The following is a 13,545-nucleotide window of genomic DNA, read 5'->3' as shown; positions in this document are numbered from 1 at the left end:
TCGACACACATTCCTTCCTAACATTGATTGTAGTCCCTCCGGCTCTTTTAAGTCTGCAAATAAGTTTTGTCCAAAGTCAAAGTATCTCTACTTTGAACAAACTTATAGGAATAAGTATCAACATTCACAATGACAAATCAACATTGCTAGATTCATTATGAAATGTAGTTTCATGGTATATATATTGGGTATTGTAGATTGTTAATTTTTAATGTAAATTTAGTTAAACTTTACAAAGTTTGACTTGACACCAAATCTTATACACGAAGTAAAAAGTACTAGAGGGAGTGATGTCATCTATGTCCTCCTCTATCCTTGGAGTAAATAGAAAAAAACTACCACATTTGGAATTATGGTTAAAAAAAGTACCACCTTCTTTAATTTCTCAAAAACCTACAACTATTTTGGTTGATTGTTCCAAAAAACACTACTCCCTCCGTCCGGGTGTATAAGTCATTCGCGTAGTTCTAGATCATCGATTTAAGGAATTAAATATATGTTATATGTCATGAAAAGTATACCACTAGATTTCCACACGGATGTAGTTTTTAAATATATATTTTTTGTCACATATAATACATATTTAGATAGTTAAATTATCGACCTAGAACTACGCGAATGACTTATACACCGGGACGGAGGTAGTAGTGACTGAATGGAGGGACCGCTGTTCAGCTTCATGTGGCAAAAAAGTCAACATCATTATATAAAAAGTTAAGTTGACTGTTATGACCGAGTGGGGCCCACATGTCAGCTTCTTCTCCTATGTCTCCATTCTCTTCTGTGTCTTTATCTTCTCCAGCACTGGCGCCTAGCCACCCACTCCTACTCTCAACCATGCTCCCCATCAAGCAGCAGCAACAGCGGGCGGCAGCAAGTAGCGGCGTGATAAGGTAGCGCGGCAAGCAGCAGCACGAACGACAAACAGCAGCGCAGCAAGGCAGCACGATGGCAAGCAGTATCACAGCAAACGGCAACACGACAAGCAGCAATGCGGCAAGGAGCAGCACGGCCGGCACCACCATCGTCGGCGCTGCCATGGCCACAGGGACCTGATTGCTTTTTATAAAAAAAATATAGGGTCCCGGTTACTTTTTATAAACAAGTTACATGACCCGATTGCTTTTTATAAAAAAAGTTCGAGGGAGTTGATTGTTGTTATACCTTTTTGAAGGGACCGACATGTCGGCTCCACCTGTCATAACGGTCAAAACTAACGGTGTTGAGTTTTATGTTACGTCAGACCTGGCGGGTGAACCCGTGTTGTTATAATCATGGTTAAAAGTTAACGCTTTACCAGCTAGTGTTTTTTGAAACAACCAACTAATTTTGTGGTAGTTTTTTGAGAAATTAAAGAAAATGGTAGTTTTTTTTTGTAAACTTAGCCTAAAATATGGCAGTTTTTTGTTATTTACCCTCTATCCTGGGGACGTGAATTTTTGGCGCATGGTGCCACGCGATGCCGTTATCTTGGCCGTCCTTCTGCGCGTCGTGATTGCTACTTATTATAGCCCATTCGCAAATACATGGCACGCTAATTACCAGCTTCACGAATACGTCGTTGTATACACCAAGCCAGTGGCCCAGACAGCATTTATGTTCCTATGAAAACATGACCCACGTGACGGCCCCGGCGATGGCATAACTGCTCTCGCTGTTGGGTGGACATCATTGAGCACGCACACTACCTAGTTGCTCGCACTTTAGATCTCCCCCAAGCCGTTGCCTGTGGAGGAACAGAGGGAGCAGTGGAGATGGATTCTTCACCGACGGAGATCAGGTTAGACCATCAAAAACACTATCTGATGCGTTGTTTTCTTTGCCTACGAGTGTACGCGCCCACCTGTGATGATATCTCGTTTGCCTCGATCTAGTGAGACGTTTGAGTTGCCATTCCACCCTGATTCAGTGGTTTTTGGAAGCCATTCGGGGTGGCTCGGCACACTGCGAGAGGTGACTGAAGATGACCCAAGTGGTAGATTTGCAGATTTGTTAGATTTTGTTGAGGTTCGTCAAAGAATAGATATTATGGATTCAGACAAGAAGAACGTTGAGATGGCAGAGAACAGATATGTAGCACTTGATGATAAAGTTGGCTTGATCTTATAAATGTTGCCATGTCATCCGTTTCAGGAAAAGGAGGGCTGGTTGCATTGATGGTGTGCATTTAAACGAATGTCGGTCGATGTGAATTGACATTTCCGTTGGGTGGGTCGGGCGCATGCGTGGGCAGCAGGGATTTATGACATCTCTGTTGTCTGGTGTATTGACATTTGTTTCGTGATTAGGGGTCCACTAATTATCGTACGGGTCGATTACAACTTGCCAAAACGCTGCTGCATGCACACAACGGGTCCTTAAAATTTTATTGATAGGTCAGCTCGCAGCCTGCGTGAGCAAGCATAGTGCACTAGCGGATACATGCATTGCATAGAACACGAAAATCATATGAAAGACTACGTCAGTCCCTACGCAGAGGCCAGCAGGTTCACGAGGCCCAGCATGAAAATGTTCTTCAACAATGCCTGGTTCTATTTGATAAGTGATATGTGGCGATGGACCGATGCGTGCGAAATCATATGTTCTCCCACTTCCAGAAACTGCAGCCTCCATGCTGTGACAAGAAGAAAGATTAGCACGGCGTGGAGAAGATGGAGGCATCTGGTTGGCCATGTGGTGGGGAGGTGGTATTGAACAACTCTGGGACATGGACGAGCACATGCTTTGAAGCTCCGGCAACACTTAAAGGAATGGAGAAGGAGAACAAAAGAGAATGGCAGCACAAGCAAGCAAGCAGGTTGTTAAAAAGACTGAGAGGAGCATCAAAGCCTTTGTGGCCGAGGTGTAATCAACGCGTGTCTCGTTCCCGCGTGGTGCAGCTAGCATTGCGGTGTGATCAATGCGCCTATCGTTTCAATGTGGGAGTTTGCCTTGTTGGCCATTTACTGGGGAAGACAGAGGCAATACAAGACCTATACGCTGACCAGAAAACGTTATACCGTATTGATGTATTGGAGCAGCACGAATCACGTGGCAACGAGTGGTGATAGATACCGACCTCGCATGGCTGCATGTCCACCTGCGATTTATCACTATCCTCGCCTCTAATAACTCATGGTGTAAAGCGTCTGTCTCTTAAAATTGCAGGTACCCTTTTTCAGGTTTACTTTGTTTTTTTTTGTCTCGCCTTTTTTAATATAAGTGGTTCGCCTAGCCTCGTTGCCTCCCCTTATGTGTCCACCATGCACTTTATGTTTTTGCTTTTGCTAGCTCATTAGCCCAACCGTTCATGTCATCGGTAGAGATGGGAGGTATTGGGACATAGAAATGAAGACGCCCTGTTACAAGTTGATACCCTTTAATTAGCTATAATTATGACAGCACAGGTTCATTTTGCTTGTATCCACGAGAAGAAGCTGGTTAGGCTTGTTCTGCTAGTGGCTACTGAGTTTTTTCATAGTAAGCAAAGGATGGGGACCTATGATCGAGTAACAGATGGCGTTGGCTGGAGTCGCTGATGGAGATTGAAAGGTAGCCCAGGAAGTTAAATGTTGGAGGAGAAGAAATATTATGTATAAGTTCCTGATACTTTAGCCTGTGAAAAATAAGTGCCCACAGCCGTGGTGGGTACAAGTGAACTGTGTAATCGGCTACTTCGTTTTTAGTTTGCTGTTGGTGGCGCCTCCTGTATGAGGTTGTCCAGGTGTTGAAAATTCAGTAATTTTTCAACATTATTAGTCTCTCTATCATTGCCACATACTCCTTCCTGCTTTATTCGCACGTGTTCCTAGTTTATTTTTTACTTTCATCAAAAGAGAAAGAAGACATATATCACTCGGACCAGAACTAAAAAACCGCTTTAAAATAAGAGTGTAAATAACTAAAAACCATAAACAAAAATGGAAAAGAAAAGTGTAACTTAACATACAAACACAATCGTCCATGTGCCAGCAACGACACATGCCACTAGTTGTTGACTACTGCACAGTGCCGCCTGATCTCCCCATCGCCACCGGTCTTGACTTCTATCATGCCCATCCTCATCATGGACCGTGCGAACACCTGGAAGAACACCTCCGGGGGGCCCTTGGCCACGCTCTCGACGTCTGCCCTTGCCGCGGCGTTAGTGATGAGCGCGGCGTCGGACTGGAAGAGTCCCTGGTGCTGGAGCAGGCCGTGGTAGTAGCTGAGGTCAAAGGTGAGGAAGCTCCCGGGGTCCATCTCGACGATGGTGGTGTTGTCCGTGGGTGTGGTGCAATTGGTTCGGCGGAGGCTGGCCGCATACTCGGCGTCCAGAGATGGGTCTGCGTCGCCTGGCCCACCGTGGCCGGTGAAGTTGTATAGCCGCTCGCTGAAGAAGTTGCAGTGCGAGATGCCGATGGTGTGCGCCCCTGTGTTGTATCGGTACATGATGCTCAGGTCAGGTGGTGAACAGAACACAGCATAACAAGTGCAAACTGCAAAGTTCAGTAATACGACAATGCTATGGCATATGGAGGACTGTCAACTTTCCAGGGAAATCTTGAGGATGTCCAGGAATGTACTAAAGCTAGCTAAACTACATTAGATGTGTGTCGTTTGAAAAACACATGCAGCTTATTTTTTATCCGCAAATGCTTGAGGAGGATTTGAAGGGACCGTCTGTAGATGCTCTTAGCAGACTGACAGTAGCGTACAGGTCTCTAAATCATAACAGTTTGCCCATTAAGGTTTACTACATATAAATACATGCGAATCAATGACCTAAGATTGTAACTAAAAACTTAACAGACAGTGACAGAGTTGAGTCCAAGATGTCTTTGCGGGTTCATGTGTACTTGTACACTGTGCCGCTATTGTTTACATGTCATTGATCAACATATCGCCAACACATTTCACATTTTATCACGATCATGCCCCAAAGTTCCAAGCTAAATATATGTACTCCAGTAGTTAGCGACTTAGCATGTCAACATCCATGACCGTGCAGTGCAACAAATATAAAATCCGTGGAGCTAGTGGAGCTACAATGTGTATTGTTATTAGTCTGTCTGCTAGTTTCACATCTAATCAACATCGACCAAAGTCTTAAACCACTAACATATATTTCCTCCGTTCTACAATCTAGTGCTTATAGATTTTTCCAAAAGCCAATTTTTACAAAGTTTGGTCAAGTTTAAACATGAAATTACAAATATATATAATTCCACACATATAAAATATGGAAATACGAGGTCATGGTGTATCTAGAAGTATGTATCTGGTATTCTAGATGTAGATAATATGCTCACCAAATTAAATAAAATTTGCAATGTTTGATCTAAAAATATATATACAGGCACTACGTTCTAACTATAGAATGCAGGTAGTACTGTTGGTGCTTTTGTAGAGCTGCACATAGTCGGCCAGGCGTGTGGTTCACTTGTGTTTTCTTTTTATCTTGGACACATCAGTTTCAGCAAGCAACAATGTGAAAATGGACACACTAGCCCTTTTTAAAAAACTTTAGCAAAAAATGAACCCAATCCAAAACGAATCACAAAATGGGGCTCAGGCGCCATGCTATCAAGCAATGATGCCCTAGCCTTGGGCATCATGCATGCAAGAGTGGGCTCTTTTTTGAAATCATAATGAATTGGGTTCATTTTATACCAAAATTTAAGAAAAGGGCCAGATTTATCAATTTTCACCTCAATAACACCATTAGTGGTTGTCCTGTCATGTGACTATGTTATCTGAGTGGGAACTGGGTAGTAATGAGTAGGACCCTCTGGTAGCGAATATTGCAAATGGTGCATGGGTACCATGGTGCCCGTTTCCAAAAAGGTAATTCTACAACGTAAAAAAATTGTAAACACACACACACACACACGCATGTGTGTGTGTGTACTACTCCCTCCTTCCATCTATATAGGGCTTAATGCGTTTTTCGAGGCTAACTTTGACCGAAAGTTAGAGCAATAATATGACATGCAACTTACACAAAGCAAAGCATCAAATTCGTATGTGAAAGGAGCTTTCAATGATATAATTTTCACATTATACATTTCATGTATTATTAATCTTGTCATTTTGTCAACAGTCAAAAGGCGGTCTTGAAAAACACATTAGGCCCTATATAGATGGAAGGAGGGAGTATATATGTATGTGCCGATTTCACCACATTTTACTTGCAAATGTGGCGTACAAAGAAAAGACAATATGAAATTTTAAATTGGCATTTTTTTTCTTTTTGTGCCAGCATTTTTTGAAGTACAGCTTGCAAATAACATTTTTTCCAGAATTTTTTTCATGGATTATGTTTAAACTTTTAAATATGGTTTTTACTTGTTTCAAAAAAAGGGCACCATGGTGCCCGTGCACCATAACCTCGCACTCCCTCTGGTAGCTACCGGCTAGCTAGCTACCAGCTGTCTTGATCGAAAAATCATGAATCTAGCAAAGGACTTCGGTTCCGAACATAGTGCGTGGTGATTCTGAGCCCGAACTCCAGTGAGCTCGATCGGGTGAATAGTAAACTCCTAAATATTAATAAAAAACATGAATTTGTTTTGTGGCAAACAGTTATAAATGTTTTGAGCGCTCACAAAATTTCATTATCGAATGATATTCATGGAAGTAATGGCAAAAAAAATGATGCTCCAAAAGTGGTTTTTTCAAAAGCCTTTTAGAGTGCCGATTTATTTTTTGCCACAATTTCCACGAATTTCATTTCATGATGAAACTTTAAAGGCACTCAAAACATTCGTCAAAGTTTACCAAAAAAACTCAGAACTTTTTGAATTTGTTTTCAGTATTTCTGAATTTTACTAATCATCGTGAGCTCAAATGAGCTTGTAAGCGAAGATGACTTTCAGTTTCTCACTACTCACTCAACTATATGTCCAACCAATGTTTGCTCGAGTGCTTGTGCGTCACTAGTAAGCTTCACATCACCATCACCGTGCATGTATCGGGTGCCAATAATCGATAGGGACCGGCTACAGGTCAATAGTCTTAAAGAAGAAAACTTTCAGTCGATTATCCTTCTCCTGTATCAACCGTTCGATCAAGATTCAATAGACGTTGATCGTCTTCAACCTCAGACAGACACTGTTTCTCTTCTTCCTCTCTCTCTCACCCGCCGATCCAACCCAGCCCTAACCGCCGGCATCCACCGTCCGCGGTCGGCGGCACTCCCGTGATCTCCTCACCGCCAACCACCCCCACCGTTGGTCTTCCGCCGACCCCGGCCATCCCTCTGGGACCCCCGCCGAGTTTTTTCTCTGGCGAAGGCCCACCACCGCCTCACCCTAAACTCTAAGATAGATAATGGGATGCTGACGGCGAGCCCCTTCCTTCTCTCCAGTGAGGTCCTTCCTTCTTCTTTCTTTATTCAAAATTGATTGTCCCAAATTTGAAATTCGCTGACTGACATGTAGCTAAACTGTAATCGGTATGCCATGAACTCGGCTACTGATACTTAGTGCTCCCTCCGCTCAGAAATAAAAGATGTCTTGAATGAATAATTTAATGTGAACTATATACGAGCTGAAATGAGCGAGGAAACACACAAAACGTCTTACCTGAGAGCCAGACGAGGTCTGCGACGCCGAGGCCCTTGGCGCGGAAGGAGGCGAGGAGGTCGGTGAAGTTCATGGTGGGCGCCGGGAGCTGGTCCAGCGCCTCCTGCTTGATCGACACCCTGCCGTCGCGCCGCCCCGTCGGTACGCGCCAGAACGGCCCGCCCTGCATTTTTCTCACTCATCGTCGATCAGTCACCGAGGCGCGCGTGTGCTCTGCGTACGTGTATTCTATGTGTGTGTGTGTGAGGACAGTGCGCACGTGTATTCTATGTGTGTGTGAGGACAGGAAAGCAGAGCACTCACGATGATTCCGACGGCGTCGCGGGAGGCGAGCGCGAGGATGTCGGCGCAGGAGACGACGCCTGGACACTCCTGCTCGACGAGGGCCTTGACGCGGTCCAGGAAGTCGAAGCCGCGCAGCGTCAGGTTGGGGGCCGCGTCCTTCTCCGCCTCCCCGCCGCCGGTCGTCGCGTTCAGCAGCACCGACGCGTCACACCCCTGCACCAGCGCCATTCCGATCCATCAGGACCCAGAACAAACACGCGCCGGCATTGCTGTCGCCGTCGCCGTGGACGGTGCACCTGACGAAAGAGGGACGTAACGTACCCTGACGAAGCAGTCGTGGAAGTGGGTGCGGATGAGGGTGGCGGCGACGGATGGCTCCCGGGGTATTTGCTGCTCTACGTAGTCCTTCACGATCTGCTCTGCCCGCGGGCAGCTCTGCTCGTAGAACCCCTGCTGCAGCTTTCCGCCACGCTCCGCCGCCGCGACACCAACCGCCACCACGAGCATCACCAACACCAAAGGTGCCCCCGCCATTGCCACCACCACTAGCTTCTTCCCTCACTAGCTAGCACAATGCTCTCGAGTGGCGCGCGAGCGATGCCGTGCAATGCTCTGCTCTGTCTTGTAAGCCGCGGGTTTTGGACCGACGGATGGATTGCTTTTTAAATGGTCAGTTAATCAGTTCAATCATTAGTCAGCTCTAGATGTACTCCCCGCGATAAAATAGTAAGACTACTGGTATGCGTGGTGATAGGCTAGTCACAGTGGGAGTAACTTAACTAGTAACATAGGATACTCTAATTTATTTTGCTTATGCGGCAAGTAGTTAATAAAAAGTGGTAACATAATTTGTTACTGTAACATAGCGTTGTTTAAGACAAAATGAGTCTACAAGCTAATAAATGAAGCCATCTATAATACTACTATTATGTTACTTTGAACTATGAATGTAGTAATTTAGACTAGTATTATATGTATGACACTAGTATAAGTTACTTCCCACTATGGCCAGCTATATAAACAACATGCCAGCACGTACGAGTGCAAACAAATGGAAGTGCTATTTGTCATCGCCAGGTGATATGTATTATCTTAGGTACGCCTACGACCGAATAGGCGTACCTAATCTTCCAGTAAAATAGTTTCAAATCTTTGAATGTGACAAAATCTTCTACCTCCTGTATCCATCAACGACGCGCCATGAGAAAAGCTTTGCCACCACTTGGTCTCCGTCTCTGACCGAAACCGTTCCGAACCTGTTTTATAGGATACACCAACAGATTTTTGGCAGCACAATCTGATTCAAATCTGTGACTGATATGATAAGATAGTGGAAGACTTGTGTGAGATCTCACATCATGTAATGTGAGATCTATGAGATCGATCTTTTTGAAAAAATAAATATGTTCATTCTCAACAAAATTTGTATACACACATCAACATTTGATGTGCAACCTCAAAACGTTTAAGCTCCTAATTCAACTTACATTAATAGAAACAAAAAAGACAAAATCAGATGGGAATAGTGTCAAAGTACTATTCACCCAAAGCCGCAACTATTCATATTTGAATTTGTCTTATTTGAACCCCTAAATGTATAACGAGTTTTGAGCTGATTTTTTTCGGGGTTGTAGACATACCCCACATGAATGTTGTCAAATAATTTCAGATTTTTTGAATGTCTAAATATGACTTTGTCTGGTGATCTCACCGAAAAGTGAGATCTCATGCAAGTCTCCCACAGATAAGATAAATGATATTTTCTATTACTAATATAAGGTGCCGAAGAATAATCTGTTATTTGTAATAGGTGTTGGGGAACGTAGTAATTTCTAAAAATTTCCTACGCACACGCAAGATCATGGTGATGCATAGCAACGAGAGGGGGAGTGTATCTTCGTACCCTTGAAGATCGCTAAGCGGAAGCGTTTATCAACACGATTGATGTAGTCGTACGCCTTCACGATCCAACCGATCCAAGTACCGAACGCATGGCACCTCCGAGTTCTGCACACGTTCAGCTCGACGACGTCCTCGCCTTCTCGATCCAGCAAGACGGGCGAAGTAGTAGATGAGTTCCGGCAGCACGACGGCGTGGTGACGGTGTTGGTGAAGAACAATCTCCGCAGGGCTTCACCTAAGCACTACGGAAACTATGACGGAGGATAAACTAGAGGGGACGGGGTTGCCGGCACACGGTTTGGTGTTTCTTGATGTATCTTTGGTGCTAGCCCTGCCCTCTATTTATATGTTGAGCCCTGGGGTCGAAACTTGGAGTAAAAGCCTCCTCAAAATCGGTTTTGCCTGAAAGGCAAGAGTCCTACACGGACTCCAGGGCTAGACGCCAGGGTTCCCGACGTCTACCCCCTAGACGCCAGGGTTCCTGGCGTCTAGCCTCTGGTCTCCGCAAAACTTCCTTTTGCACTTTCCAAAAGCCTCGTGGGCTTTCCCCTTTGGCCCAAATAACGTGTTCTCATACCCAAACATTTCGGGAAATATCCGGAACCCCTTCCGGTGAATTCCGGAACCCTTCCGGAGATCAAACACTATTATCCCATATATCATACTTTATCTCCGGACCATTCCGGAGTTCCTCGTCATGTCCATGATCTCATCCGGGACTCCAAACAATATTCGGTCACCGACATACATAACTCATATAATACTATATCGTCAATGAAATGTTAAGAGTGCGGACCCTACGGGTTCGAGAACTATGTAGACATGACCGAGACACGTTTCCGGTCAATAACCAATAGCGGGACGTGGATGCCCATATTGGCTCCCACATATTCTACGAAGATCTTTATCGGTCAAACCGCATAACAACATACGTTGTTCCCTTTGTCATCGGTATGTTACTTGCCCGAGATTCGATCGTCGGTATCTCAATACCTAGTTCAATCTCGTTACCGGCAAGTCTCTTTACTCGTTCCATAATACATCATCCCGCAACTAACTCATTAGTTGCAATGCTTGCAAGGCTTTAAGTGATGTGCATTACCGCGTGGGCTCAGAGATACCTCTCCGACAATCGGAGTGACAAATCCTAATCTCGAAATACGTCAACCCAACAAGTACCTTTGGAGACACCTGTAGAGCCCTTTATAATCACCCAGTTACGTTGTGACGTTTGGTAGCACACAAAGTGTTCCTCCGGTAAACGGGAGTTGCATAATCTCATAGTCAGAGGAACATGTATAAGTCATGAAGAAAGCAATAGCAACATACTAAACGATCGAGTGCTAAGCTAACGGAATGGGTCAAGTCAATCACATCATTCTTCTAATGATGTGATCCCGTTAATCAAATGACAACACATGTCTATGGCTAGGAAACATAACCATCTTTGATTAACGAGCTAGTCAAGTAGAGGCATACTAGTGACACTCTGTTTGTCTATGTATTCACACAAGTATTCTGTTTCCGGTTAATACAATTCTAGCATGAATAATAAACATTTATCATGATATAAGGAAATAAATAATAACTTTGTTATTGCCTCTAGGGCATATTTCCTTCAGTCTCCCACTTGCACTAGAGTCAATAATCTAGATTACACAGTAATGATTCTAACACCCATGGAGTCTTGGTGCTGATCATGTTTTGCTCCTGGAAGAGGCTTAGTCAGCGGATCTGCAACATTCAGATCCGTATGTATCTTTCAAATTTCTATGTCTCCCACCTGGACTAGATCCCGGATGGAATTGAAGCGTCTCTTGATGTGCTTGGTTCTCTTGTGAAATCTGGATTCCTTCACCAAGGCTATTGCTCCAGTATTGTCACAAAAGATTTTTATTGGACTCAATGCACTAGGTATGACACCTAGATCGGATATGAACTCCTTCATCCAGACTCCTTCATTTGCTGCTTCCGAAGCAGCTATGTACTCCGCTTCACATGTAGATCCCGCCACGACGCTTTGTTTAGAACTGCACCAACTGACAGCTCCACCGTTTAATGTAAACACGTATCCGGTTTGCGATTTAGAATCGTCCGGATCAGTGTCAAAGCTTGCATCAACGTAACCTTTTATGATGAGCTCTTTGTCACCTCCATATATGAGAAACATATCCTTAGTCCTTTTCAGGTACTTCAGGATGTTCTTGACCGCTGTCCAGTGATCCACTCCTGGATTACTTTGGTACCTCCCTGCTAGACTTATAGCAAGGCACACATCAGGTCTGGTACACAGCATTGCGTACATGATAGATCCTATGGCTGATGCATAGGGAACATCTTTCATATTCTCTCTATCTTCTGCAGTGGTCGGGCATTGAGTCTTACTCAACTTCACACCTTGCAACACAGGCAAGAACCCTTTCTTTGCTTGATCCATTTTGAACTTCTTCAAAACTTTGTCAAGGTATGTGGTTTGTGAAAGTCCAGTTAAGCGTTTTGATCTATCTCTATAGATCTTAATGCCTAATATGTAAGCAGCTTCACCGAGGTCTTTCATTGAAAAACTCTTATTCAAGTATCCCTTTATGCTATCCAGAAATTCTATATCATTTCTAATTAGTAATATGTCATCTACATATAATATGAAAAATGCTACAGAGCTCCCACTCACTTTCTTGTAAATACAGGCTTCTCCAAAAGTCTGTATAAAACCAAATGCTTTGATCACACTATCAAAGCGTTTATTCCAACTCCGAGGCTTGCACCAGTCCATAAATGGATCTCTGGAGCTTGCACACTTTGTTAGCTCCCTTTGGATCGACAAAACCTTCTGGTTGCATCATATACAACTCTTCTTCCAGAAATCCATTCAGGAATGCAGTTTTGACATCCATTTGCCAAATTTCATAATCATAAAATGCGGCAATTGCTAACATGATTCGGACAGACTTAAGCATCGCTACGGGTGAGAAAGTCTCATCGTAGTCAATCCCTTGAACTTGTCGAAAACCTTTCGCAACAAGTCAAACTTTATAGACAGTAACATTACCGTCAGCGTCAGTCTTCTTCTTGAAGATCCATTTATTCTCAATGGCTTGCCGATCATCGGGCAAGTCAACCAAAGTCCACACTTTGTTCTCATACATGGATCCCATCTCAGATTTCATGGCCTCAAGCCATTTTGCGGAATCTAGGCTCACCATCGCTTCTTCATAGTTCGTAGGTTCGTCATGGTCTAGTAACATAACTTCCAGAACAGGATTACCGTACCACTCTGGTGCGGATCTTACTCTGTTTGACCTATGAGGTTCAGTAACAACTTGATCTGAAGTTTCATGATCATTATCATTAACTTCCTCACTAATTGGTGTAGACGTCACAGGAACCGGTTTCTGTGATGAACCACTTTCCAATAAGGGAGCAGGTACAGTTATCTCATCAAGTTCTACTTTCCTCCCACTCACTTCTTTCAAGAGAAACTCCTTCTCTAGAAAGGATCCATTCTTAGCAACGAATGTCTTGCCTTCGGATCTGTGATAGAAGGTATACCCAACAGTCTCCTTTGGGTATCCTATGAAGACACATTTCTCCGATTTGGGTTCGAGCTTATCAGGTTGAAGCTTTTTCACATAAGCATCGCAACCCCAAACTTTCAGAAACGACAACTTTGGTTTCTTGCCAAACCATAGTTCATAAGGTGTCATCTCAACGGATTTCGATGGTGCCCTATTTAACGTGAATGCAGCCGTCTCCAAAGCATAACCCCAAAACGATAGCGGTAAATCAGTAAGAGACATTATAGATCACACCATAT

The 13,545-nt window shown here is 43.9% G+C and overlaps 1 protein-coding gene across 1 annotated transcript; it reads right to left on the bottom strand.

The window, feature by feature from the left end:
- Positions 1–3,746: 3,746 nt before the first annotated feature.
- On the bottom strand, positions 3,747–8,466 carry LOC119342177 (peroxidase 39-like). The gene is made up of 4 exons (XM_037614014.1): positions 8,151–8,466; positions 7,848–8,042; positions 7,545–7,707; positions 3,747–4,391 (listed from the first exon to the last, which is right to left on the bottom strand). Exons 1-4 carry the CDS (start codon positions 8,361–8,363, stop codon positions 3,967–3,969), a joined length of 996 nt encoding a protein of 331 aa, XP_037469911.1. The 5' UTR covers positions 8,364–8,466; the 3' UTR covers positions 3,747–3,966.
- Between the last annotated feature and the right edge of the window lie 5,079 nt (positions 8,467–13,545).

The sequence above is a fragment of the Triticum dicoccoides genome, chromosome 7B (assembly GCF_002162155.2).
Source record: "Triticum dicoccoides isolate Atlit2015 ecotype Zavitan chromosome 7B, WEW_v2.0, whole genome shotgun sequence".
Taxonomy (NCBI): Eukaryota; Viridiplantae; Streptophyta; class Magnoliopsida; order Poales; family Poaceae; genus Triticum; species Triticum dicoccoides.
This window is presented reverse-complemented; position numbering and strand designations above follow the sequence as displayed.